This window comes from Corvus hawaiiensis, chromosome 3, assembly GCF_020740725.1.
Source record: "Corvus hawaiiensis isolate bCorHaw1 chromosome 3, bCorHaw1.pri.cur, whole genome shotgun sequence".
Lineage (NCBI taxonomy): Eukaryota > Metazoa > Chordata > Aves > Passeriformes > Corvidae > Corvus > Corvus hawaiiensis.
In genome coordinates, this window is record NC_063215.1 from 109,965,604 (window position 1) to 109,991,969 (window position 26,366).

Genomic DNA, 26,366 nt, shown 5'->3' on the forward strand with positions numbered 1-26,366 from the left:
CCAGATTCTTTAAAGCTGCTAAAGACGTTGTTTAATCCAAATACCACTGGCTAAAGAAGACATTTAAAACACTGTCCAAATGAATGGAGACAGTGGAAGAAACTCTTAGATGTGTTTACTGTTAATTCTTCCTGTACTTCTAGTTTCAAGAGGTACTTTGTGCTGCCCCCCACGCAAGGACAGCTTGTTCTTTGCCTGTTCTCTACCTACAGAACAGAAGAGAGAACAAGGCAGAACAGGTCAAGTTGATCATAAACTCATGTTTTCTCTTTCTGACAGCGTGATTTTTCTTTTATGTCATAAAAAAGAGTGCAGCTGTGAAGGGTTTAAATGATTGAAATCGGGAGGTAAATAATACCACTGTAGTATTAGCAGAAGAAAACTCTGTAGGCACCACTTTTGAGAGCCCACCGTCTCTTTTGTGACAGAATATGTTTGTATATGCAGACCGTTTTAATGCTTTTTTATATTGAAATTTGTATCAGATAGTGCACAGAGAAAACACTTGATCTTTATTAGTACCTTTGTTTTAACTGGCCCGTGTTTTGTGGTCAACTCTGGATCTTTCAGCAAAGGATAGAGGGCCGAGCCTGTGGAAGTTTCCTTAAAATATGTGAGTAGTGAAATGGAGTATTTTTCATGAAAAAACAGTTCGAAAAGCAGAGATTTATTGTACCCAGTCAGGTGGTTGCTGTTGGGTTCTGATTAATGTAGTTGGGGCTTGGTTGGGAGGTGTTTCTTTACTTCTTCAACGAGACACCTTTCACCTATTCCATGAAATCGCCGGGGACCGTTCAGCGAGTACCAGGTTCAGTGTACACTGACTCGGTGGTACGTGCCCGTAGATCTGCCTTCGATAAACTGCGTGTGGCTGCTGGGACCGGTGCTCTCCGCGCTGCCGGGAGGGGGCTTGGGTGGCCACAAGCGGGGTTGGGTGGCCACAGCCGGTCCGCTGGGAGCACGATCCCGCTCAACCCTGCGGGAAGGCGCCGCGCGCTCTGCGGCGGGGACTGTCCCCGCGCGGCCGCCGTAGCCCGGATACGGCCTGCCCGCGATGGCGGCGCCCGAGCCGCCGCCGCCCGAGGGCTCCAGGCCGCTGAGCGCGCTGCTGAGCGGCATCGCCCAGGCCGCCTTCCACGGCAACGCCGACATCACCGAGGAGCTGCTGCGCGGCCAGCTCTACCCCGAGGCGCCGCCGGAGGAGTTCCGCGCTCTGCGCGCCAAGATGGGCGGCCTCCTCCAGGTACCGCGGCGCGGGCCCGGGGCGCTGCGGGGGGAGGGGGCGGCGGTCAGGGGGAAGCCGCTCCATCGGCCTTCTTCCCGCCGGGCGTCCGGCATCCCCTGCTCGGCGGGGCTCTGCGTGCCGCCGCAGCCGCGGGTGCTGCTGGAGCAGGACCCCGGGCCCTGCCCTGCCCGGTCCGGTCCGGTCCGGTCCGGTCCGGTGCGCGGTGACACCTCCGGCTCCATCCCCGAGCGGGCACAGCCCGGTGCGGGGAACGGGCGGGACAGGACCCGAGGGAATGGCCTGAAGCTGAGTCAGGAGACGTTTAGGAAAAAGTTTTTCACCCAGAGGGTGCTTGGGCACTGAACAGGCTCCCCAGGGCAGTGGTCACAGCACCAAGCCTGAGAGAGCTCAAGAAGCGTTTGGACAATGCTCTCGGGCACAGGGTGTGACCCTTGGGGTGTTCTGTGCAGGACCGGGAGTTGGACTCGATGATCCTTGTGGTTCTCTTCCGGCTCATCTCATTCTGTTATTCTGTGCCTCGGGCTCTCTGGCCACTCCTCCGGAGCAGGAGCAGGGGGAAAGGCGACCTGGAAATAAATACCTATTACATTCTGAGAAGAACTGCAATTTCCTTGTAAAAAATTAGTGTTTGGGGGAAAGCACATCTAATGATGAAGCAAGCCATTTTACTTAATCAACAGATTTTGCTTTATGTGTAAGGGAGAAGATCTTTTTCCCCGTAATGGAGCTTTTTGGTGGCTTTTCTTCACAGTGAAAAGCGTAGCGTAGCTCCCGGCAGCTCCATGTGGCTCAGGGGGCATCCAGGTATTAAAACCTTGGATGGCCACTGCCACCTTGTGGATGAACCCAAGGCTGTTTGACCAGATTTATAAACCTGGTCGGTAGTTTTAAATATAATTGGGAGATTCGGAATTTGATGAGGATGATCTCACTTGCTTTCTGCTTTTATGAAGATTCTGTTGTTTATTTAATGATCAGATTCATATGATGCCCTGTAAAGCCTGCAATGAAATCTGGATCACAAAGACTGATTCTTGTAGGGCTCTCTGGTTTTGTCTGTGGGCTTTTTTCTTTCCCTCCTCTCAAATACAACTTTCATTCAAGCACCATTGAGATGTCACACGCTGAATATGATGTTAATTCAGGCCCCACAAGACACAAGGGGATTGAAGTTTTGTGGGCATTCACCCATTGTTGTACAACAGGCACAGAGCTTAGGAGGATGAGGTTCTGTTGGGGAGAGGGCATCACATTCTCTGCGTGCTGCTTTAAGAGCCAAAACTGGCAGCACTTGTGGTCTTTGAGGTCACTCACACCTTTCAACATAAATTAACATCTCACTGTTATCAGGGAGTGTCTCATGGTCTCCATGGCTGCCTTTCATCTTCTGATGGGAGAAATTTCTGTGAAATACCTCAAGTTTGTGTAGTGCAGCTTTACAGCTGGAGTTTTGGGCTAAGCAAACTGCTTTGTGCAGGTGCAGCTTCATGTTGAGTGTGTGTGGATTTTGCGGGGCTTATTTCTAGTGGGTAACCTAAAGGAAGTGATACCTAAGTTCCATGGATACTTTTAGGATCTCTGCTCTAGAGCATCCTAAAAGAACTGCTTGGCCTTCTGGTCGTTCTGGAGGTCCCTGTTTCCTTCACACCTGCCAGTTTTGGGGGGGAAAGTTTGATATTAGGACTGTGCTTTGGAAGTAGGGAGGCTTGGAAGTAGGGAGGCTTAAACTTGTCTTCCTGTTTTAGTATCTCCCTGACTTGAAACCTGGAGGGTTTTTGTGTCACACTGTGTTTGCTGACAGCAGCAAACTTCAAAAGTGATCCTCTGTGCTTACAACATCTTGGTCTTTGGACACAGCTCTTGGGTGCTGGTGTCTCCTCGGCACCTGAAGAAGCAAAACTTACTGCAAGATTTGCCTGTTCCCTTCCTTGGCAATTGCCATATTAATTTCTGAGCATATTTATTCCAGTTTTGATAATTAATTGTGAAAAATCTGTATTATTAAAATTACAGAAGCTGGGGAAAAATACGTCTTTGTTATCTTTTTGTGGTCTTATTTTTTTCCTTCCTCCTCTGGGTGGTGAAGGAAGGGGAGCACACAGCAGGAGAACAATAGAAAGTCTGGAAGCAGAGAGATTCATTGCCCTTGTGACTTAACTGCTGTAGTAGTTCATGTCTTCTGAGCAGTAAACATGCATCTGGACCATAAATCAGCCTCTTGCTGTCACTGGAGCTGAGCATAAAATAAGGTGAAGGACTTTCCAATACATTTCTGCATTCCACCTGTGCAAAGCATGGAGATGAATAAGTGCCACGAAAGTCTATAATATTTACTGCAGCAATAAAATATTTAATTTTTTTCCCCCTGGATTATATAGAGAGTAATCCTGGGTTTATGCTTATAAAAGATGTCATTATGATGTACTTCTTACAGCTGTTTCCTTTGTTGCCCATCGATCTACTGAATATGCATGGATCAGCTGATCCTAAAATGCCAAATTTATTTTGTCATGAAATCATGTTTCTTTATTACATTTACTTAAAAAAAAATCTGATTTTTTCTGTGGAATGTCTTGGAAGGCAGAACAAAGCCCTAGGATGGCTGGCCCTGGAGAACCATGCAATTTCAATATTGTTGTGTTAATTGTGTTTTGCCCTCTGCCTTCATCCTTCCCAGCCTTCTGTCCCTTAAGGCTGCAAAACACTGAGAAACTAGGGGAGATCAACTTTTGCAAATTCTCACCCCCCAGCTTTTTTGGGTTTTTCAAAGGTTATCTGTTTTAAAACACCAAATATGTCTGCTTCTTACATAAGTTTAATTTACAGTATTAGACCGCTGGTGATAGTTCCTTTCCATGTGGAGTAATCCCACTGTTTTCCTTTTGGTGGCAGTAAGCTCTTGCATTTATTGAACGGGATCCTTTGCTGCTGGGTTTAAAGTGTCTTCCTTCACTCTTCTGCTTTGGAACAGACTTTACATAGGCTAAATAATAATAAAAAATTCAGCATGAGGAGTAGAAATATTATATTATATTTGATTTATAAGCTGTTTTGGTTTGTTTGGTTTTTTTTTACAAGTACTGAGGAAGTTACCATCTGTAATAAATATCCTGGTATGTGAATGGTAAAATATTAATCAGACTATATAAATAGTATGTGGGAACCAAGGGCTTGATATGCAGCATATAAAGTGTGTTGTCCTTAAAGACTGTCACCCTCCTGCTAGGGTGTCACCCTCCTGCAGCCCTTGCCCTATGAAGGTGCTGTTGTGACCTCAAGAGGGGTTTCCAAAGCATTTTTACCCCTGTTTGAGAAGGAAGAGACTACTTGATCTTCAGCACAGGGATCTGCCCTTACAGGAAAAGTCAGAGTAGAAGAACAGTTGTAAGGTTCACTCGGCTGTGGAGGATAAAGGCCTTTGCATCTTCAGCAGGATTTCTGCTAGCAGGAACATTTCTGCTGACAATTTGTGCTAACTGGTGGGAAATAAATGACGTCTTGAATTTTCTAATAAGGGAAAAGAGTTGCCTTCTTCCCTCTCCTCGGATACCTTGTGATTCCTCAAATATGTGGGCTGGGTCATGAACTGTGGAGCACTTTGCAGTTGTCCAAGCTTCTGGAAGGCTGAGAGTGAGAACAACTTCAGTCTGAAGACGGAGATAAAATAATTTTAGAAGAGCTAATAGGAGAGATTGCTTACTTTCTGCCACTTAGATTTGCAATTGTGCCTGTGTCTACTAACTAAAAAGATAATCTTGTAAGCAAGCTCATTCTTCCTGATTCAGGAAAAAGAAAACAAGTTCTGTGTCTCTGTAAGCTGCTTTTTACCCAAAAAATGTCTTGTGTAGTGTTATACTTTTCACTCCATGAATGACTGGGCTTACTCTGAATAATTCTATCTGTTACTGGGCTAGGTGAAAGTGTATTAATAACTTTGCACAGAATTTTGGGAGGGAGGGAATGTCTATAGTGTTATAATAGGACATACATGAAAAAATTATTATTATCTGAATTGATGTTTGCCTGGAACAACTAAATAAAAATCCTAGCCTTTTTTTTTTTAAATTTAGCAAAACACCACTATTAGGTAGCTCACTAATCTGAACACAGCTCAGTTACCAGCTCCCAGGTGTCTGGTGTTGCAGCATACATTTTCTCTTATAAACTCTAATCCAACAGTTACTGCTTCTTTTTTTTCTTTTTTCCCCCATTTTCAGCACTGTCTTAGGAGGGTAGAAAATGTAATGTTTACTGGAACTAGCACCTACTGTATTGCAGTGGTGAAAATGTGCATGGGCACTATCCCAAAGCATTCTTACTGCTTTTAATGGGACTTATTTTAGCTTTTAGGTTGGTGTACTTGTGGTTGCTTCACGAGAGGACTGGCACAGCTGGCAGCTCACATAAAGTGGTGGGGGAAAATACTTGAGAACAATGAAGTGGAGAGGAAGGTTGGGTGCAGAACGTGACAGGGTTGAAGAACATTGCCAGGAGTGATAAGATCAGTGCTCCACCGCCTGGAGCAGTAATTTGTTGCTTAGGTATGTCAGCTGGAAGGAGCAATGTACCTGCATCATTAGGGATTTTTTAAATGACTTTTTTGTGATTTCTCAAGTTGCAAAAGTTGGGGTTTGTGTTGTTAAAGCCTCTCACATTTGCAGTGTTGTTTTCACTGTGATTCCTGAGGAGATGTGTAGGAGGTGGTGTTATTGCTGGTGGCTGTGGGATTTGGAGGTGATGATCTCCATGAACTGGACCATTGTTTAAACAACAGGGTGTGAACAAGGAGTCTGTACATTACAAACCTCAACTACAACTGCAAATCCATCCTCAAGGCAGACAGAAACAGAAGGGCTCCCACCATTATGACGTCGTTCATGAGTGGTATTTTCTGTAACTCACATGTGAGGCAGAAAGGCCTGTTTCATTTGGGACTGTGAAGTGCTGCTGTGCTGTAACTGTGCCACCTCTGTGGAAATGGCTTACCTGAAGTTTAATGGTTTACCTGACCTTTTGTGGTGCTTTTTTTTTTTTAAGGTTAGCTACGGAAAAGTGGTAAATGAAAAAAACGTCATCAAACCTGCGTCACTAATCTCTAATAGGTGTGGTAGACTCTGTATTGCCCAAACAACAAGCAAATCTCTCTCTGTCTCTCTCTCCCCCCTAATTACAGTGTTGATTATATCTCTGCAAGCAGAGATCTGGTTGCTTTGTCCCAGTTGTGGAGGTTGGTGCTACCTATGTGTGTCTAGAGCAGGCAGGTCAGTACTGGCTCTTCTCGTGTATAATGTCTCTGCACTACCTCTTGATTTTAGAATGCCCTACTGTGTTTTAAATCTGCTAAATGCCAGTTAATGGACTTCCAGAACAGCGTGCTACTGAGAAAGTTGGATTCCCTGGTGGTGGCAGTGCTTCATGTCCTGCTGATTTCCACTTTCCCATCCAAATGTGTGGTTTAGTTTTGTTGCATTTGTAGGACTTCTGCAAGTAAGTAGCATCTTCGCCAATAATGACAACATTTCTCAAAAAACCCCCCCCAAACCCTACATGTGTGATTACATAAGTTACACATACATATGTGTGTGTCTGTGATCAGCATATTCTGTATATACAGTCATGCACAGAAAGGGAAGTGCATTGATTATGCTGAAATTCATTAGTCCAACCTGATCCCCATGGTGTTTCTCTTGACCTTAACCAGAGTCTACTGTGCTTGAAGAACAGGGAGTCAGATCTTGCCTTTGAAGATCATTATTTCAAATTAAATGCTTCTGCTGTACTTAATTAGTATTCATCAAACACATGCTGTATGGAATATATTTGAAAAGGGAGAAGGACTCCCTTAGGCTTCACATGTTGTCTCATGCCTTTATTTCAGTAACACTAAGGCTCCATTCCCTATTCCCCAAAGTGTGTGGGAGATGCTGAAGAGGGTAGTGAAGTGCAGTGCCATCATCTCAGCACTGGTGATTTTCTGAACTACTCTGAGTTGTCTTTCCTGTTTTAAATGTGAACTCTGAAAAGGGGAGAGCTTGAGTTGTCTCGTCTTCAATTTGATACATAGAGAAAGACTAAAAGGAAAGGAAAGACTTCATGCAGAAATTATATTCTTTATTATATGATACTCTAAAAATGGTGTCTCTTACAACTGGTGTGAAGGAAGATTAGTTCTTGCTTGCTCCAGGAGCCAACTGATGTTGTCAGTGAAGTAAAAATATTAATTTCAACCTTACTGATCTCATGAGGCTGCCACACAGCTGAGCAGATAATAGACTTCCTTCCTTCCTTCCTTCCTTCCTTCCTTCCTTCCTTCCTTCCTTCCTTCCTTCCTTCCTTCCTTCCTTTCTTCCATCCATCCATCCATCCATCCATCTTTCTGTCTCAACAGAAAGAGTGGTTAACGCATGGAATAACACCCTATCAAAGATGCAGGAGCTGTGGTACACGCTTGAGCCAGGGAAGTTCACAGCTAGTGTATGAAAAGGAAATTTGGATGGCACTTACAACTCAACCTTTTTACAAGCTGAACATCTGAAATTTTTCATTCCTTATAACACTTAGCTATAATCTTGGCATGATGTAATTTCAATTTTTGACCGTGCTAGTATGTAGCAACTGGATGCAGTATATCCAACAACTTATGAAAAAGAAGAAAATGCAGACAAAGACCAAAAATTTAATATGGTATGGCTAGAATCTACTTGTGTGGTTAGAGTTATTCCATTTTGAAGCTTGTGCTCTGGATTTCTTCCAGTCTGGTGACCAAATATGATGGAGCCTGAATTCTTCAATGTTTGGATGACATTTGTTTTTTCCATAGTTTATTTAATTAAAAAGAAAAGAGAAGGCTTTAGTGGCACAAAATACCAGGCACTGCAATTGTTGCATGAAGTCTTTTTTTCCTTGATGTTCTAGTCCTTAAAGCCAGTGGGACAGAAGTTGTCAGGTAAGAACATCTGACAGCTTGAGCTGCTGAGTGGCTCCTGTGTGTTTCCCCAGGAGCCTCCCTGGGTAGGCAGGATTAGCTGCAGCTTCCTTGGAGCCTTCCAAGGTCATCCATGGAGGATGATTTATTTTATAACAAGGAGAATTAAGTGACTTTATTTAAATGCAGGGCCTAAAATACCTAATTTTTAATTGTATAATTTTCATTATAAATGTATGCTTTTACACTATGACTTTTTTAAAAAAGGATTTAATTTTTGCAGTAAGTAAAAACTGAATGGAACACTGATGGCCTCCATTGTGAAGGATTAAGGGTTCATTATTAGGAAAACCAAACTGGCTTGGTTGGTCTGTGGGCTTTGGTTGGTTGGTTGGTTTTTGTTGGGTTTGTTTTGTTTTGGCAGTGGGGGGTTTTGTTTGTTTGTTTTGAGGGGAAGGCATTTTTGTTTTGTATTCTGAATACCTGAAGCTTAAGCACAGTAGTTTTCCATAACTGTGTACCATTGTATTTACTAGTGATGTATGAGGAAACCAAATCTTCCTTTACTTTCTTTATCCACCCAATGATTTAAAAACTGGACTGTTTGAACGAAGTAAGTGGGACTTGCCTTTTACTTTGTTTACAGTGCATGACCTCCTGGTTCTGGCTGATAGCCCAAGATCTAATTCAGAGTATTCTATCTTTTATAAAGTTGGTAGTTTTAGCATTGTATAGTAAGCCTGGGACTCGTTCTCAGTTCCCAGTGGAGTTCAGTATCTGTTTATCTGCTGCGCTTGAGGACTGCAAGTTTCATTTCTAAAGGTGACAGTGATCTTGGAATACATGTTTTTTTATCCCTCTATTTCTTTGGCCTATTCTACATTTACCTCTTTACAATGCTGATTTATACTGATTTCATGCAAGTAAAAATAGACTGCAACAATCTCATGAAAACAAGTCATAAAATATACTATTCAGAGAAAATGTGAAATAATAGCCAACTTGTCCAAAGAGTTCTTAGCTTTAAGTGTTTTTCTAACTACTTTAAAAATATTTTTGTAATCATGTCATTTTGCATATGTTAATATGTTTCCAAAAGCATATTTTTTCACATCTCTCTCTCTTCCCTAACAATAAAAAGTGGCAATATAAATATAGTTTGAGTGAATTCTGTGGGGTTTTTTCCAAATATGGTTAGATTTTTTTTCTGGTTGAGATGTTTTGGGATCTCTGCCAAAAGATTTCCACCTCGGCTTTGTGGGTAGTTTTTCCTTTCCTTTCTTCGCAGTCTCTCTGAACTGTGATGCCAGGATTATGAAATATGTTTTGATGATACATGCAGACACTGAAGTAGTATCTGTGTGAAAGGCAAGTAATCAACAGACATTTTTCCTCCTTGTCTGACATTTACACACGGCTTTGTTGTCTCTCCTCAGACTGTCACGTCAGATGTGCTGTTCTCTCAGACTCTTTTTGCCATTTCTGGTTTAAGAGTAGTTTTTGTTCTCTTCTGACAAGCTGTTTGTGTAAGTACCTTTTAGTTTTACACAGTCACACATGGCAGAAACATTTTATGCATTTGGACTAGTTGTGATTCCGATTTCTTTTTTATTTTTTCATTTAGCTTAATTTTTACCTTTTTTTGAAGTGAGAAAAATATTTGTAACTCCCTTGTTCTGTCAAAGAAAAAATGGTACATTTATGATTTATATTTGCTTGGCAAGGAGGGTGGGTTTGTTCATTTTATGGCATGTCAGGAAATCTATAAAACTCTCATAATGAACAGAAAGCTCTAATGAAATTGTCCAGTTCATGTGGACAAATGGCAGGGAGTTTATTGAATATGAGTAGCCTCCAATTTGACTAAAAGACAAAGGAAAAGCGCAGGAAAAATTAATTGAATTCTTTTTGATGCCATGGGTTGCAGTGTGTTGGAGCAATTGAGTGCTGAAGTTTCTAGCAGTTGAGGCCTAAAAATGTGAAATCTAAAAGCAGATTTTCAGCACCAAGCAGTCTTCAGTGGCGGTGTCCCTGCAAGCTCTGCCAACCACAGTGGTGTGTGTGCAGCAGAGCATGTGGCCTGTGGAGGCACAGGGCTGTTGAAGAGTTCCTGCAAGCTTGGGAAAACCTGATGGCTTGGCCAGCTCTACTGATAGATGACTTCAGCAGCCCAACCTGATAGAAAGAGAGAACCACCCTCTCTGGGATAATCAAAGCAGTCGTTAATATTTAATGGGATTCTGTTGGAGAATGCTTTGGTTGATGTTTTAGCTGTTTCATCATGTATTTAGCTTTTTCCCCCCCCAGATGTTAATTACATTTAGTGCAAAGATAATTTTTGATACAGGGAATGGCAACTAAGTCTTTATGGGAAAGTGAGAGATGGTTTCTTCTGAGCTCACTGCTTTGGCCTTTGTTCCTCATCAGGTGATGTTTTCCAGCAACAGGGATTTAGAGGGAGCTTTACAGTTGTGACTCCTATGCTGAAGAGTTCGACCTGCTGCTCCTTTCTCCTCACAGAGTCTCAGCTGTTCACAGCCACCGTGGTTGCTGCTGGTTTGGGGAACATGTTTTATGTTTCACTGAGCTGACAGGAGGGAAAACCATTTTCCCTGTGCTGAAAGGAAGCCCCGGTGGCTGGGATCCTGAGAATGGAAGCTTCCCTCTCACCTGTCAGCTCTGTCAGTGTGTAACATGAGTTGTCAAAATAGGTGATGAAGGACCAGATGGCAGAGCACTGTTGCTTGCTTCCTGTGGAGCAGTGTAGTCTGTAAGCTTGTCTCCTTTCCTTGCTGCTCTGGAACATACCTGCAGGGTTATGGGCTGAGGCAGGGATGTGTTCCCAGCCTGGGCTGGGAGTGCAGAAATCCTTCTCCTTCCACATAGGAAATGGGACTCCAGCTGCTGCTCAGAGTGGTCATAACAGGCAATACACAACAGTGCTGGGGAAGAAGGAAAGCAGAGACTGGAGTCAGAATTTGGCTCTAAAAGGGAGTGAGTAGATGGCAACACTGGAGGGATGAGAATCAGGTAGTTCATGTTTTTCACTGCTGGAGCATCTCTGCTTTATGTCCAAATGCAAGCCAAGGGACAAATTAGCTGAGTTAACCATTAACTTTTAAGATGCAGAAAATCAAGGTACTCTGAGTAAAAGTGGAAATTTAATTCATGATACTAACTCTGTTTCTGTGCTTGGTTCATAATAAAGCAAGTTTATGCTGATTTCACTGACAGGATCACTGCTTGCAAAGCTCCAATAAGTTCTGCTAATGTCTGCACCATTACTGCACTCAGGGTAGGGCTACAACTTTTTTTTTCCATGTCTTCAAAATGTGAACTGCTCCAGCTGCTATTTTTAACTCTTCGAAGTGAAATGAGATTGAATATGAAGCAGTAGTCTGCAGGGGCAACTAATTTTCTCGGAATGATTGTAGAAACCTGATAAACACAGATCTCTTTTATTGTAAGAGAACAGGGGAGGAGAGGAAAAGGCTGAGCACATGGTCTCTGAAGGGAACGACAGGCCATGTCACCAGTTCCAGGACTGTCACTGTGTCTGTCTCTCTTTTCCTGCTTTCACTCCCTCCCTTGATTTTTTTTTTTTTTTTTATTATTTACCATCTGGTATTTTCTGTCCTACCTGGATTTCTTTCTGCCTTTTATTTTCCGCTCTGTCTTTAGGAATTGTGCATTAAATGGCTTTTGTCTGTTGAGGGTTCTTGCTTCTGAATCCAGCTGCTTCAGGAGGACTGAAGAAGAAACCATTTTAGACTGAATAATGTAACATCTGAAGATGTGTGTGTTCTCCAAGAAAGCAGCTCCCTTCTGCTGAAGCAGAGTTCAGGGAGCACATGTGCGTGCACAATCATTTTGAAAGAGGTTGAACCTCTCAAACTTGTCTGTAATACGGTTGCATGTTTAAGAACTACTGGAAATGTGACATTTCTTTGCCTCCACCCTAAGTGGCAAAATGCTTTATAAACCACAGCAAAGAATTGGACTTGAGTGGGGAGAAAACTGATGGCAAAGTTTGGGATTTTTTTTCTTTGCTGCAATTCAGTAGAGTACAGGTCAGGTTGGACAATTTATATTTGTATTTTTAATTTCAATATGTTTATATTTTTAATCTTCCTATTTCACCCTTTCAGTTGCAAGTATATCTGCTATTAATAGAACATTTCCTTATTTTTCCATGTTTTATCTCCCTCCAGCCTGTCCAACCTATCTGTGCTCTCTGAGAAGCACTGAAAAGCACTTTCCATTGCCTTTTTTCTTGTATAACTCTTCCTCTTTCTATTTTAAATAATACAAGTGGTTTGAAAACTTACTCAGGAAGGAAGGGCTGGTGCTTTTTTTTTATGTTTATTGCTCAAAATCCAAGCTTTTAGTATCTACTCATAATCTGAGTCTGCAGGCATCGTTTGGAGATCTACCTATGACTGATGTTATCCAGGCGTGGGCTTGTTCTGTTGTTGTTACTATTGTTTATTCTTGTTTTGTAAGTGCTGTAAAGCCTAGACAGAGTAGGTCCAGACTGAGAAATCCTGATGGTTCTCAGTTTTCCTTCAGCTAAAGATGTTTTCTGGAGTAGGGGAGCCACTTGTTAGAGCTCAGCCCAGCAGGTTTCCAGGAAGCACGATGTGACCGCAGGAGCACGGCTCAGGTTGCGGCTTCTCTGGTGGCTGCCTGTTTTCATCAGCCTTTCATCCTCCTGTGTCATCAAATGCGTCTTCACACCACAGAAAAATGACACCTTCTGCAAATAGGTTTAGAAGGTGGTATTTTATGGGGGTGTGAGTTCCAACTGATTGTTTCTAGCAGCTGCAAAGACTCATGGCAGGGGCAGGCTGGAGAAGAAGTGTTGTGGTCGCTTCACATGGTTTTTCTTTAAGATCTCTTTTGTGTTCAGTTGTAAGCTAGGTCAAAAATAGCTGAGTATTCACTCCCCTGTGATTGAACTCTCAAGCAAAAAATGTAATTTTAACAGAGAACATGGCTTGGTGAGCTTGTATGCAAAAACAAAAATAAGTTGGGGTTTGGGGGATTTCTGCTTGGTGGCAGCCTGGGAACTGTGAGGGAGAAAATGGAGGAATCAGTCAAGAAGCATGGAAGTGACCCATTGAAAAGAGTTTTTTCCTTTCATGTGCACAGTTGACAAGTCTGTGTGGAACCAACCTTAATAAGATCAGGAACACAGGAAGGATGTAATTTTGCCTGAAACTTCATCATCCACACACACATTTTTCCCATTTGCAGTAGCAATTTTTGTGTTGGTGTGTGTTGCGAGTCTTCCCATCCAAGAGTAAAGCTTAATGAAAATCAGAAGTCAAATTTAAAAATATTTACAAGTTTACTGAATTTCTGTTGACCTGGTGAGTGCCTCCTTGGCAAGGAATCAAAAGGTTGGAATAAAAAAACAGTTGTTGCAGAAGACCTGTTACATACTAGAAAAAAAGTAAGCTACAGGGTTTAAACAACTTATGTATTATTAACCTCTTAATGGTTCACAGGCAGCTCTTTTCTCTTAGCAAACTATTTTATTTCGCTTTTAGCTGTGTACTACAGCTCCATAAGAGGCAAATAAAAGTAATCTTGGGACATGGTATAGAATGTGAATAAAAGAATTTGTGTGATCTCCCACGGATTAGATGAAGACTTAAGATGAGTTAAAATCTCTCTGCTTTGTTGTAGAAATATGAAATGTATTAAGGTCACTTGTGATTTCTGACTTAGAAATTTATGGGGGGTGTAGAAGCCTTTAGTTTTGGGGGATTTTTTCCCCAAAGATGGATCACCATTTCCAAGTGCAGACAGACTGCAGGCTGTTGTATATCTAATTTTGTCTTAATTCTGATTCTCAGGAGAGCTCTTGGACCGTAATAAACAGTGTTCGTGAGGCACAACCTACCAACTAGCTGAAAACCTCCACTGTCTCCAGAAACGTGGGAAAGTCTTCTGGACTTATATCCAGGGAACATCTGTGGGAACAGCTCATTTATTACAGGGCGGATATCTCAGCAGCCCTTGGGAGAGTCTGGCTAGGACACACTTACACAGGAAGGCCCAGAAACCACAGGGTTGGGAAGATGTTGGATTCCTCCTGTCAGAAGCTGCTCTTTGTGGAGGAACATGCTGAGCTGATTCTGACAAATGGCACAGTGTCACCAGCACTCGTGTGCTGTTCTGGGCTGCTTTTCTTCCCATGCAGGCAGCCCCAGCTTGCCCCCAAATCCAGAAAAGGTTTTCTTCCGAGGCTGATAAATTAAAGAGATACACGTTGGTGTTACCCAGAATGGGCTTTGTGTGATGAAGATGTTTGGCTGAGCAGGGTTCCTTGGCATGTTCCTCCTGTCTGCAGCTGCTTCCACATCTCCTTGCATGCATTCCTGGGGTCGGAGGTTTTCAAGGTTATATTTCTAAAAGCACATGAATGACAAGGGCTGTGATGCAGGAATAGCCTCTTACCCCACCTCCCAAAAGCCTGAGGAGGCGAGTTCAGTAGCATGGTCCATGGCGCTGAATTGTTTGTTTCTGTGAGCTTGGGATCTCTTTGTGCTACAGGCTGGCAGCAGCCTGCAATTCTGAGGGTCAGCTGGAGGAAATGCCCCCACATGCTGACATGTCCAGCTCTTAGAGCTCTTCTGTGATGGTTGACAAGTAATGTTTTATTTCTGAGAATGAAATGTATTCTTTTTTCCCCAGTGGGTTTTACCAATTGTTGTTTCTCACTAGTATTGCATGGTTGTCAGGCTTTTTTTCTCAGAAGAGATAATGAATTTAAGTCTGTTTTCCTGTTCTGTGTACCAGGGCACATGTCTGATGGATCTAATTAAACTAATACAAAACTCCCCAGATTATCAAATATTGTTTCATTAAGGAAATGGTATTTGAAGTCATATTTTTATTGGCTGAATTGTATTTGAAGACATAGTGGGTATGTGTTGAAGGAGAACACAAGGAGAATTCAATATGACCAAAACTGTTTCTTGCTGTTCAAAAGCATCTGCTCAGCCTCTGGAAAGGAAAGTGTTGCCAGTCACTGAGGGCAGGATTTGTGTGCTTGTAATATGACATGCTGTCCATAAGCTGTGCTTTCTAGGGGGGAAAAGAAAAAGTGTGTTTTATCAAATCTCAAAATACATAATGTGAGGAAACTCTTAATATCTAATGATGTTGTCTTACAGACTCTAGTTTTGAAATAGGCTTTTTTTACTTAGACATTTAAGTGAATAGTCATAGTCAAGTTAATTTACATTTTGCACTGGCATAGAACAGCTGTGTTTCTATACATTCTTAGAGAACTTTTCTGCTTTTTGCTAGTTGAAGATTTTTATGTTGAAATGGTAAATTACTTGTGATTACCAACAAAAACTGAAATTAGCTGAGAATATAAAGTCTCTATAACATAATGATGTGTCTCTAACAGTACAGTGACTGAAGGTATGGCAATTACTCTGCACTTTAATGTCTGTCTGGACTAAGTAACTGGCTTTAATAAGATGTATCACTCTAGAACCAATGCTGACAGTGATTCATATGTAGGAGCAGATGGATAGAACAGGTTTCAATACCTTTAAGTTCTGAGAATTTTCCAGTTAGGATGCTAAACTGTGCATGTGTTGTTTATTCCAGCAGTGAAACAATCTTCACCATGGCAGTGGGAGCTGAACAACAGCTGGTCATTGTCCTGGTGGTGATAAATGCTCATCTGAAGCTCCTAGGGTTTAATAGCATGAGAAGGAGACTTACAATCAGATATATTTTATCTGTCTCTAGTTATAAGCACAGAAGAACCACTCATGTTCCAGCTTTAAATTAATCCTTAGAAATATCAGTAAGATGTATCCACTATAATTTGATATTCTATGTAATAAATGAGCATTGTTAAAAGTAATTGAAAGAACTGTTTGTAATGCTATGCAGAGTAAGACTGGAAATATAATTTTTTTGCCAAGATAAATTAAAACGTTTCTCCAAGCTTAAAAAAAGTCTGAACTGAGTCCCTTCATATAAGCAATGGAGTAGAACTACATTTGTTTCAAGAATGAATCGTGTAAATGTTCATGCAACAAGAGACAGAGAAGATCAGCAAGGACTTTAAATGTTCTTTCATTTTTTGTCTGCAGTGAAATGTTTTCAAGTTAAGATGAAAAAGAATACTAAAATGAGTTACTGTTCTTATGTGATTTGAAAACCAGTATAGCCAGTGGGATTTGTTGAGGAATTTCAAAGAAAATATGTTTCCATTAATTGATATCTTCATGCAGCTGTACCAAAATGTAACTCATTGATTGTTTGTACCCACTTCCAGTTAATTTTTTATAATGGAATTTTTAAGTAGTAGTCATATTTCCAAGAAGGGAGAGATTCTAGTCTGAATGATGGATTACAAGGCTGTATTATTTAAGGTATGCATTATCTGATAAATACTCCACCAAAATACTGTGTGCTTGTTACCTTTTGGATTCTTGGCTGTGTACAGTAAGTTTAAGAGTATAAAACCACCCACATTGTGTGTACACGTGCACATGTGTATGAGGGAGGTATAAATGATTGCTAATTATCATACATGGTTTCCTTCCTCTGGTTTTATGTGACACTCTTTTGGCAGCAAACTATATCAGGGTGCTTATAATACATAAAGGTGCAGAGTTTTTAAATGTAGCTCACACTAGACCATAACTAATTGTCAATCTCTTGATGTTTTTTACCAAACAGCCAGGTCGAACTGTCCTGTATATGCCCTATAATATTGTTTTGTGTTCCTTATGCTTAAAACTTCAAGTTTGGTCATAAGCTTCGTCGTCTGGATACACTTCAAAGTCACATTTATATCACATGTCAACAATAGGGAGCTTTGTGTCTGTGATTTTTTATCAGCTTAGAAGGGCACTGCCAGAAATCTTGATGCATCTTGCAAAAAGGATTTTTGTGAAGAGAGTGAGGTTAAAAAAAAATCTGGAGGATTACAGATGTGAAATATTTGAAGGTTATGAAATAAAGCCTAGAAAAGGGGTACCTGGTATCGCCATGAATCTGCATCAGGTTCACATTTAATACAGATGAGCTGTTTTGCCATGACACCTTTCCTTCACTCAGTGCAGAGGACACAGTTTGTGTTCTTGGTTTCTGCACAGCAATAAAACAGAAGGCAATTTTCTGCACAGCTGAACTGAGAAGAAAGTCTGCATCTGAACTTAATCTTGACAGGGCTTGCATAAGGTGCTGGGGTCTGTGCTTGTTGATTCACCTCCACTCCTCTCCCCCCATTCACATAAGCCAACACAGGAGATGTACATGAGCAGTAGCTGGTGTCACACAGCACACAAACACAGATGTAGTGATGTGAAGAGTATTAAACCAGAAAATACTCCATACTGCTGTTAGTAGACAGTCCTGCTTGTGTAAGACATGACTATAGGAAAGGGCTGTAAGTCTGAATAGCTTTTCTTCTGAAAATGAAAAGAAGGGCTGTTTTCACTTCCAGCATAATGAGTTAGTAGAGGATAATTACCTCTTAGGTTAAATATTTTCAATATAATGCAAGCAATATGTACCAATATGTCAAATGCCCTATAGAGAAGCCAGAATGGTGCACCAGGCAGCTCAGATTTTATAATAAAGTCACAGATGCTCCTATTAAGCTGGAACCTTAATACAACCAAGGCTTTACTCGTAGTGTTGATTGCCATTTATTTTCTCAATCACATAACAGATGGCGGCTGATCTATTGTGAAAGCAAGGCAAAGCAGCTCATTGCTCGTAAAAAACCTCTATACAAGCACCTCAGTTTGTAGATAAGCACTGCCCGGTCTTGCAGACAAGCCATGTGCAGTGCCCAGTGCTTGTGTCCAGCCCAAAGCCACACGATGCCAGCCCCCTGGCTAAAGGAATGAGGCTGTGGTTTCCCTGAACGCAGGGAGTGCAGCTGTAGCAGTACCATGTCAAGGAAGATTAAATGGAGGCAAATCCCGAGGACTGGCCGCACTTCACCTTGCTGTGCCCTGTGTCAGCGTGTGCTTGGAGGTGGTGTGTTTGTTTTGGAGAACTTGCATCCATTTTGTGTGAAAATGAAGCGAAAGCATCTGCTTGAAATGACGATGGGGAAACTTAACCACAGTTTCCTCTCTCCACCTCCCATCCTCCCTTCTTGGCCATATATAGTAGCAGCTATTGCCACTTAGGCAATGCAAATGTAAGGCTGTGGGCTTATCAGTTTTGAAAAAATATATGGAAAAACTGGATAACTATATTAAAAAAAGGGGTTTTAGGAATAATAATCGTTTCTTTTGCTGCACAGGGTAGGGGAGTAAATGACCCCTTCCACTCTGCTGCAAAACACAAAGTATTTAGCCTGACAAAGTCCACCAATGCTCTAAAAGAAGCTGCAGTTGCATTTTTAGCGCTTTTGGGGCCATATAGATAGAATAATACAGATGAAAAAATGCAGTTGCATTTTGCATTTTGACTCTTCCTTGAAAGAGTTATGCTCTTGCTGCTGCTTGGCTATGGCCAGCGCTGCAGGCCCTGCTTTACTGGTGCAGCATTTACCAGTTTTGCTTCCTTGTGTGTGGTGTGGAGGTGGCAGATGAAACTGTGGATGTTGCAATGAGCCGGGCTGTCCCTTCACTTGTTTCAGCCCAGGAGCACGCCTTGTTTGTCCCAGCATTCCTATTTCCTGGCCATCGGAACAGCAGCCAGCCCTGACGCAGTGTTTGTAGCAGTGTCCAGTTGGGAACGCCTGTGGCACAGTGGGCAAAGGGCCAGGAGACAGGGAGAAGCCTCCTTGCTATCCCATACCAGTGCTGAATTCCCAAAGGTGCTTCCAGCTCATTGCTGGTACCGATCCACTCCACTCCAGCTGTTGTGGGGCAGGAATCTGGGATAAGTAGTGGACACTTGCAAATTGAGTTTTAATGAGAGGTGTGAGGATATTTGCATAACCAAGATTTGTTTGTACAACCCCTTTAAGATCCAGTATTTGTCAAACCCTAAAGATGGTGACCTTTTTGTCCTCAGTTAAGGAGCGTTTCTGAGCAAGCTTTTCCTTTTTGCTCTCTTTATTTTCCTACAGTCAATTGCTTCAGCAGACATGGATTTGAATCAGCTGGAAGCTTTCCTCACTGCCCAAACCAAAAAACAAGGTGGCATCACATCAGATCAGGCTGCAGTCATTGCAAAATTTTGGAAGAACCACCGGACTCATATCCACGAGAGCCTGATCAATCAGAGCCGCTGGGATAATGTCTTGAAAAACGTGAACTGGCGAGTGGACCTGAAGTCACAGTTGAGGCACATTGATCAGATAAACACTCCTGTTGCAATAGTTGAAATGGAACTGGGAAAAAATGGGCAGGTAAGCTTCTTCTTGCAAAATACGTAAACCTGATGTAGCTACATATGCCCTGAGGCATATTGCCTGTTGCTGAATTCACTGCATCCGAATCAAGCCAGCTGATTTGTCACCACTGGGCCTTTAATGGACTTGCAATTGTGGTCCATCTTTGGATACAAAGACACATTCTGGGTGGTCAATGCAATTTTTGCCTTTTTCTTTTTCATATCTTCATGTATGTACTGACAGCTCTCTTTACGTTAAGCTTGAAAAATGAGAGGACGTAGAAATCAAACATTATCGTATAATTCTGTTTGTATTCCATGCACTGCAAAGTTGATAAGTCTTTTTTTTAATCCAACACTAAAATTAGTTAAAATATGCAAAGTAGGAGCTGAAAAAGAGTGAAGTTCACAAATAAGATTTTACACCAAATGAAGGGAAGGACTCCTTTTTATTTTACATAACACCCATTCTTATGTTAGAAATACATCCTTTTTACCTGTCACATTATGCAATCTGGCCTTATCTGCCTGAAAGATATCTATATATATAGCTCTATCAGTGCTGAACACTGCCTTCCTGTTTTAATCTCCATAGTCCATAGGAATGTACAGCTAAAGGCACAGCTTCCCATCCTCACTTTTACTATCGTTTTCTAACAGGAAATGTGTTTCAATTTGGTATCTTTTCTCTCTGCAATGTTTTAGTAAATTTTTAAACCTCATTTCTTAGCTGTAGCTGCTGCAAATCGTGCCATGAGCTAATTTGGGCATTTTGATCTTAATAGTTAACATTTAACAAGTTTCCTTGTATTTCATAATATTTTAATAGGGAGAGTGCCTGAGTTAGGAATACCTCAATCCATCCATACATGCACACACCTGGAATATACCTGTGCACAGGAATGATTGAATTCCAACTGTGTGCCTAAGCCAAGACCAGGATGTGCATACATGTAAACTGGGTTCCTACAGAGACAGCAGGTATTGTTGGAGTCATCCTGTTAGTTCACTTTTCTTTGCAGTCAGTGAAAGCTGATCCTTCCTGAGCCTTCCCCTCATGGATGTCTGCAGTGACCAATACAATAATGGTGTGTGGCTTTAGGTTTTTTCCTAGCCTCAAAGAAGTGGGAGTTTTCTGCTCAGGATCTTGAGACTGGAAATGATTATGTTCTATTAGTAGCAAATGTAAAAAGGTTGTTTTGAATAAAAAGGTTACAGGGAGCACATTATAATGAGTACATTGAGTACATTAGTGAGCAAATGGGAGAAATACCTACAGTCATTAAAAACTGCATCCTTAACTCAGAATCTCTGCTGTGTTTCATAAGGGGATTATGTAGTTAGTGACTCCTGTTCTGAAACTGTTTTTCCCCCCAGTAATGGATTTTTACAGTAACATCAACCAGCAAGTACATTTATATTTCTTTCACCCTGTGCAGAGAGTCAGGGGATGTGAACACGGAGGAAGAATACACGTTTCTGAGACACTGTAATGTCTCTTACCAATGAGCCCCACAGCAAAATCCAAATTAATTATTTTAGCAATGCCCTTCATGCTGAAAAGGGAAGTGGTTGTGTGAATGCATTTTTGGAACTGCCATCAAACACAACTTTTGCCTCCTTCCCTGAGGACAGCAGTAAGCTGTGGCAAGCCTAACACTTGGTGTGAGTTAAACTGGTACTTACTGAAACAACCATGGAGTAATTAGCATTGTCACCACTTGAGTCAATGTACATTTATTCTAAGGAGCTCTGGTTTCACATAGCCTTTAGCTTTGGATTAAATAAATTCTCTGCTGTAAATCTTTGGGTTGGGGCACTCTGCATCAGGCTGCATGCTCCTGTGATGGGATGAGTTCTGGGGACCCCACAGGTGTTTGGGGACTTCCTGGAAGGACTGGTCACAGAGACTCCTACTGGAGGTTGAATGAGTTGTTGCACACTGAATCCAGCCCACTAACTTGAAGCTGTCATGTTTTATAGTCTTTATAAATATTTTTACTTTATTGTTAGCACATCTGTTCTAGATATCAAGTTTTGTAGAACATCAGATGCTCGTATACTGGTACCTTTCTTAGATTTAGCAGAGAACATATTTTCTAAAAAGTTGTCAGCCGTAGATGGGATTTGATGAATAATGAAGATCTGGCTTTGAAGAAGAAAGCTGGCTGATGATTCAGGAGTAAATTATTCACAACAGACTGTTTTCATTTGGACACATGATAACAGAGGAGTATACAAATGCATTGATATGTAATGAATTGACATGAATATTTCATGGTTCAACAGAAGCAAAGAAATGCTCTGTAGAAAATGTACCTTTCCAGAAGTCACTCTGATTCTTCTCAGTGTCTCTGGGTTGGATTTAGATCTCTGCCCAGCAGAAGGCCGGGCTGCTTGGTGGAGCATCTGCTCCTGCTTCAGTAAATTACTTGGCTTCCTGCCTGCCTTCTCTGAATTTTAGTCAGTCAGTTCTTTCATGATGGGAAGACTCTGTGTGTAAGACCTGATGTGGTTGAGAATGGGGAATTGGAAGTGACTGCTCCATAAATACCACTAGACTGAGTTTACATGAATTTTTTCAAATTTTGTAAATGTTTTCTGACCAGAGAGAGATATTTCTGGCTTTGAGAATACATCAGAACTTGCATGCATTAATTCTTGCTAGCTTTGCTGTTAGTGCTAATAGAAATAAATGAACCCTTTTCCCTAAGTGCTCTTAAAAACACTTCTAATGAGAAACATTTGAATATACCATGCTCCAAACTTTGAAAAATTTGATTCGGGATCTGTAGCTTTGAATTTGAACTCTTTCTTCAGTAAAGATTTTACAGCAAGATTAAAAGTTTCCTTTATGGTGGTGGTGTAGTCTTTATAGATCCTGGTTCAAGGCAGATGAACATGCTAGTCATGAAGTGCTCAGCTTTGAAAGCCCATTTTCTTTAACAATATGACTAAAAATAAAATGATAAAGCAGTTGCCCTTTAGCCTGCATTTGCCTTCATCTTGTGATATTTAGTGCTCATCACTGCTGGTACATTTTTTCCTTTTGAACAGCCCAGAATGGTTTTATCCTCTTGGGTTTTTTATCTACCTTGCTGGCTTTCTCTTAAAACATCTGTAACTACCTGCCCCTTTCTTTATGTCCTTTTTTATCGTGTTCTCCCTCTCCGAGCATTTCTGTAAAGCTCTTTTGGCATGAAATTTCAGCCAGACATGAATCTGCCAGGAAGGACAGCAGAGTGAGCTGGAGCATCCTCCTTCTCATGCCCTTCCTGCCCCTCTGCACCAGCACTGCTCCACGTGGTGGGCAGCCACTGCTGTGCAGTGTTGGCTTACCTGCACATTTCACTAACAGATTTATACCTGACTTTGCCATTGATAGAAAATTAATGCATTGGTTTTGCACCATGGCTTGGCACTAAGGTTGTATTTAAACTTGTTTTCTGGGCTTTGTCATGTTATTTTCCTCAGATGTGCCTCTTCCCTGTGGTTGTGTTCTTCCTGTGGGCTGATTTGCCAATAAGTTTTACTTTCTTGCAGCATTATATATTTTGCAGTTTAATATCTGAGACTGAGATTAGATGAGAATTTGTTCTTGGCTTTTTTGCTTTAACTGACTTACAGAATGGGTATTTCCACATGCATTTCTTTTTGGTGTTTAAGATACCAGTAATCCATGTAATATCACTTCTCTTGAGGCTTTGTTGGATCTTAAAGCATGTTTTATGATGAAAGAGTATTTTCTGTCCTGGTTTAACATGAAGCTGGGATTCTACTGCAGGAATCTTCCCAGAAAGACCTGAGGTAATCGCATCAGGATTATGGATTAGAGGGTTTTTTTCCCAAAACATTGTATATCTCTTCTCTTTCCTTTTCTAAAAGCATCTACCTGACAGAGGTGTCATAACAGTTAATGATATACAGTGGGTAAATACCACAGTGTAGCAAATACCAAAAGCTACAGACACGGTAAGAAATTAGGATCATTTCTTTCAAAGTTAAGGGCAAACAGCAGCCTTTCATTCCATATACTTTTTCTGATCTGAAATCATCAGGGATATGTATCTTCACAAAAGACAAGTATTTTTCTTTAAAGAATAAGCAAGCATTAGGAATAGATTTTTGAGTGAAAGTCTAATATTTGAGGCTTATGACTGTATTTTGATTGTCACTTTAAACTCTCCCCAGTGAGCTAAAATACTTTCTGATGAAAGGACTTGCTAGGTGAAGTGCACCTTTGCCAGTGCAACAACATCCTGGATGCTGAAAAAGTAGGAACTGTCAGCTGGCAGTTTACCTGCTGTCTGCTGATGGCTGGGTCCAGACCCTGGTAATTCAGAGAAAATAATAATAATAATAATAATAATAATAATAATAATAATAATAATGTGTGGAAAGAGTTTACAGGCAGTATAGACAATTGTCATGTGCTATACGTAGGAGGTAAAATGCTACCAGTATTTAAGGTCTGGAGCTTGACATTTCATCAAGTTTTGGTTGCAATGGCTGTAAAGATTTAATTAATGTTTTAGGAGGGAGTGAAGCAGGTCTCAAAGTCAACTTCTGGGAGATTAAATTTTTTTCTGACTTGTTAATTATGTCTATGCTACACAAATTTAGACTGAAATTTCTATCATCTGTGCTATAAACAAATTATTTATAGCATTCACACATGAACGTGCTTTCACAATGTAATAAAAAAATCTTAGAATTGATCATCTATGAATCACATTCCCTTGCTGGGAGTACAGACTGAACGCTGCTGAGGATGTGGTGGAGTTTTGTGCGTTTTTCTAAGCCAGGGTCTCTTGGCTTTTGTCAGCTCCAGTTATCCCCAGCAATAGCTGTCGCTGCTGCAGAGAGGTCAGAGCAAGAGAACATCAGGAGTGAGGAAGGATTATGGTTGCGCCTGCTTTTGCCTCTGTGTGACTCCAGGTCAGGCTGCTTCAGAGATATTGCTGAAAATAGCCCCAGATAATGGATCTTCAGTCTTTTTTATGTAGGATCTGTTTGAAAAGGCACATGGCTTTTCGTAGGATATCGGTGTGGGCAAAGCGATGCGTGGGGAGATGAAAAGCAGCTCCAGGTACCCAAACCAAAATGACACCAGCCTGGACTGCAAAGAGGAAGGAAAAGCAACCACCAAACCATTTTTCCTTTCCAGCCATAATCTGTCTTAATCGTTGTAGCTATTAACATCATCAGAAATGATGTTCCAGTCAAAAATGGGAAAGCACAGGCATTTAGAAGCCAAATGAATCAACTTAACCCAAATGGGCTTAATATTTTTATGTGATTAAAATGATAGAATATGGTAAGTAGAAGTCAGTTGGAAAAAAATCACCTTTGTGTCCAAGCCAAATGTAATCATTTGAGCTTTTGTTCACCTTGGAAATTTATGAGCTGGAGGGAACAGTTACATAAGGGCAGTACAGTGCAAAAGCAAATAAAAAATGGAGAGGGCACCAGGTCACTCGGCACAGAGGAAACTGGAACACAGTTGACTGACTTAACTCAGTTATTTACTTAATCCTCTGCATGGTACTCTCTGTAGTCCTTTGCTTCGACAGGTCAATTTTTGTCACCTTCTTGAAGAGAAATTTGGGAACAAGAAGAGAATTTTGTTATTTGTGGCTCTTGGGACGTGGAAGTGTAGTATGTACGTTAAGGAGATAAGAGCATTAAATGGAGGTATTACATAACTCCAACTCCAACTGTCACTTCTCCACTGGATATATTTGACAGTATTTTTTACCTCCTCTGTTCATCCTATACAAAGCAAGGGTATTCTGCAGTAAGTAGTGCTAACAGTTTCCATCCTGGTTTGTTTGTGCCATGTATATACGGATGTGCAAGTGCACACATACTCATATATTCCATGTCTTTACTCTGGATCTGGATTTGCTGAAGTAATTAAATAGAATAATTTAACTGAGATATAAGTATTTTTGACTGTAGCTGAGCTCAGGGTGTTACAGGGAAAATTCTGCATTAATTGAAGGTGAGCTCTATGAAGGCAGCAGTGATGCCCATTTACTGCCTTTCATCTGCCTAAATTCAGATTCAGTCTTTGACCCTTGAAATTTTTTATCTTCTCAGGACTTGCACATTCTGACAGGGGGCTTGCCATCTGTTATAATGATTTCAATGATATCAACCAATATTTTGCAATCTAACATCAATCTGGCATTCACATGCAGCCTTGAGAAACAGATTGCAACAAGGCTGGCACAGGGGCAGCTGGGGTCAACAGACCTGGCTGTTGAAAATTGTCCCAGCAAAAGTGTTTCACCACATACCTTTTCTTGGACTTGGCTCTACAGGGTCGGAGACCCTAAATTGCATCTCCCCCATCACCAAAGGAATTGTTCTGTTTGAGGCAGGTTGGCAGAGCAGTTTCTATGTGACACTTGCACTACTGTGGTATAAATAATCACAGGCAGTCCCACTGTTTGTGCAATTCCCCACCACCATGGACTTGGAACTGTGTGGAGAGTGCCTGCAAACATACAGATTAAAGCTTTGCATTTGCACAGAATGCCACATGCAGACCGGCACCATTTGGCTACATGACCTTGCAGCAAAACTCATCTATAATTGAGAGGAGACGTAGTTGAAGGACTGAAAATTATAATCTCCACTAGCATCTTTTTAACAGAAGTCAAAAGTTTTGCATGATTCTCAAAAAAAAAAAAGTTTTAAAAGGAGAATATTTCTTTGCTGGAGAACTTGTATACAGCAAACCAAAGCCTCTTTGCATCTTGGCTCTGGTGGTGTCCATCTGTGTTCTTCAGAGGACTTGGATATCAACATTTGCAAGTAATTTGTTCTTAGGAGACTCAGGAAAAAAAA

The 26,366-nt window shown here is 41.3% G+C and overlaps 1 protein-coding gene and 1 long non-coding RNA gene across 3 annotated transcripts in view; one reads left to right on the forward strand and one right to left on the reverse strand.

Moving 5' to 3' along the window:
• The first annotated feature begins 1,028 nt into the window (after positions 1–1,028).
• COMMD1 (copper metabolism domain containing 1) overlaps positions 1,029–26,366 on the forward strand; it is a 62,133-nt gene continuing 36,795 nt past the window's right edge. The window contains exons 1-3 of one of the 2 annotated variants that reach the window (XM_048299023.1): positions 1,155–1,243; positions 9,608–9,697; positions 19,246–19,527. In XM_048299023.1, coding sequence (XP_048154980.1) covers positions 19,264–19,527 — 264 coding nt within the window. In that variant the 5' untranslated portion in view covers positions 1,155–1,243; positions 9,608–9,697; positions 19,246–19,263. Of the gene's footprint in view, positions 1,244–9,607; positions 9,698–19,245; positions 19,528–26,366 lie in introns of both variants that reach the window. The other variant, XM_048299022.1, reaches the window with a different exon arrangement.
• LOC125323764 lies at positions 15,072–18,246 on the reverse strand. The gene is made up of 4 exons (XR_007202635.1): positions 18,165–18,246; positions 17,191–17,300; positions 15,743–15,888; positions 15,072–15,266 (listed from the first exon to the last, which is right to left on the reverse strand). It is a non-coding gene; the product is annotated as an uncharacterized LOC125323764 (long non-coding RNA).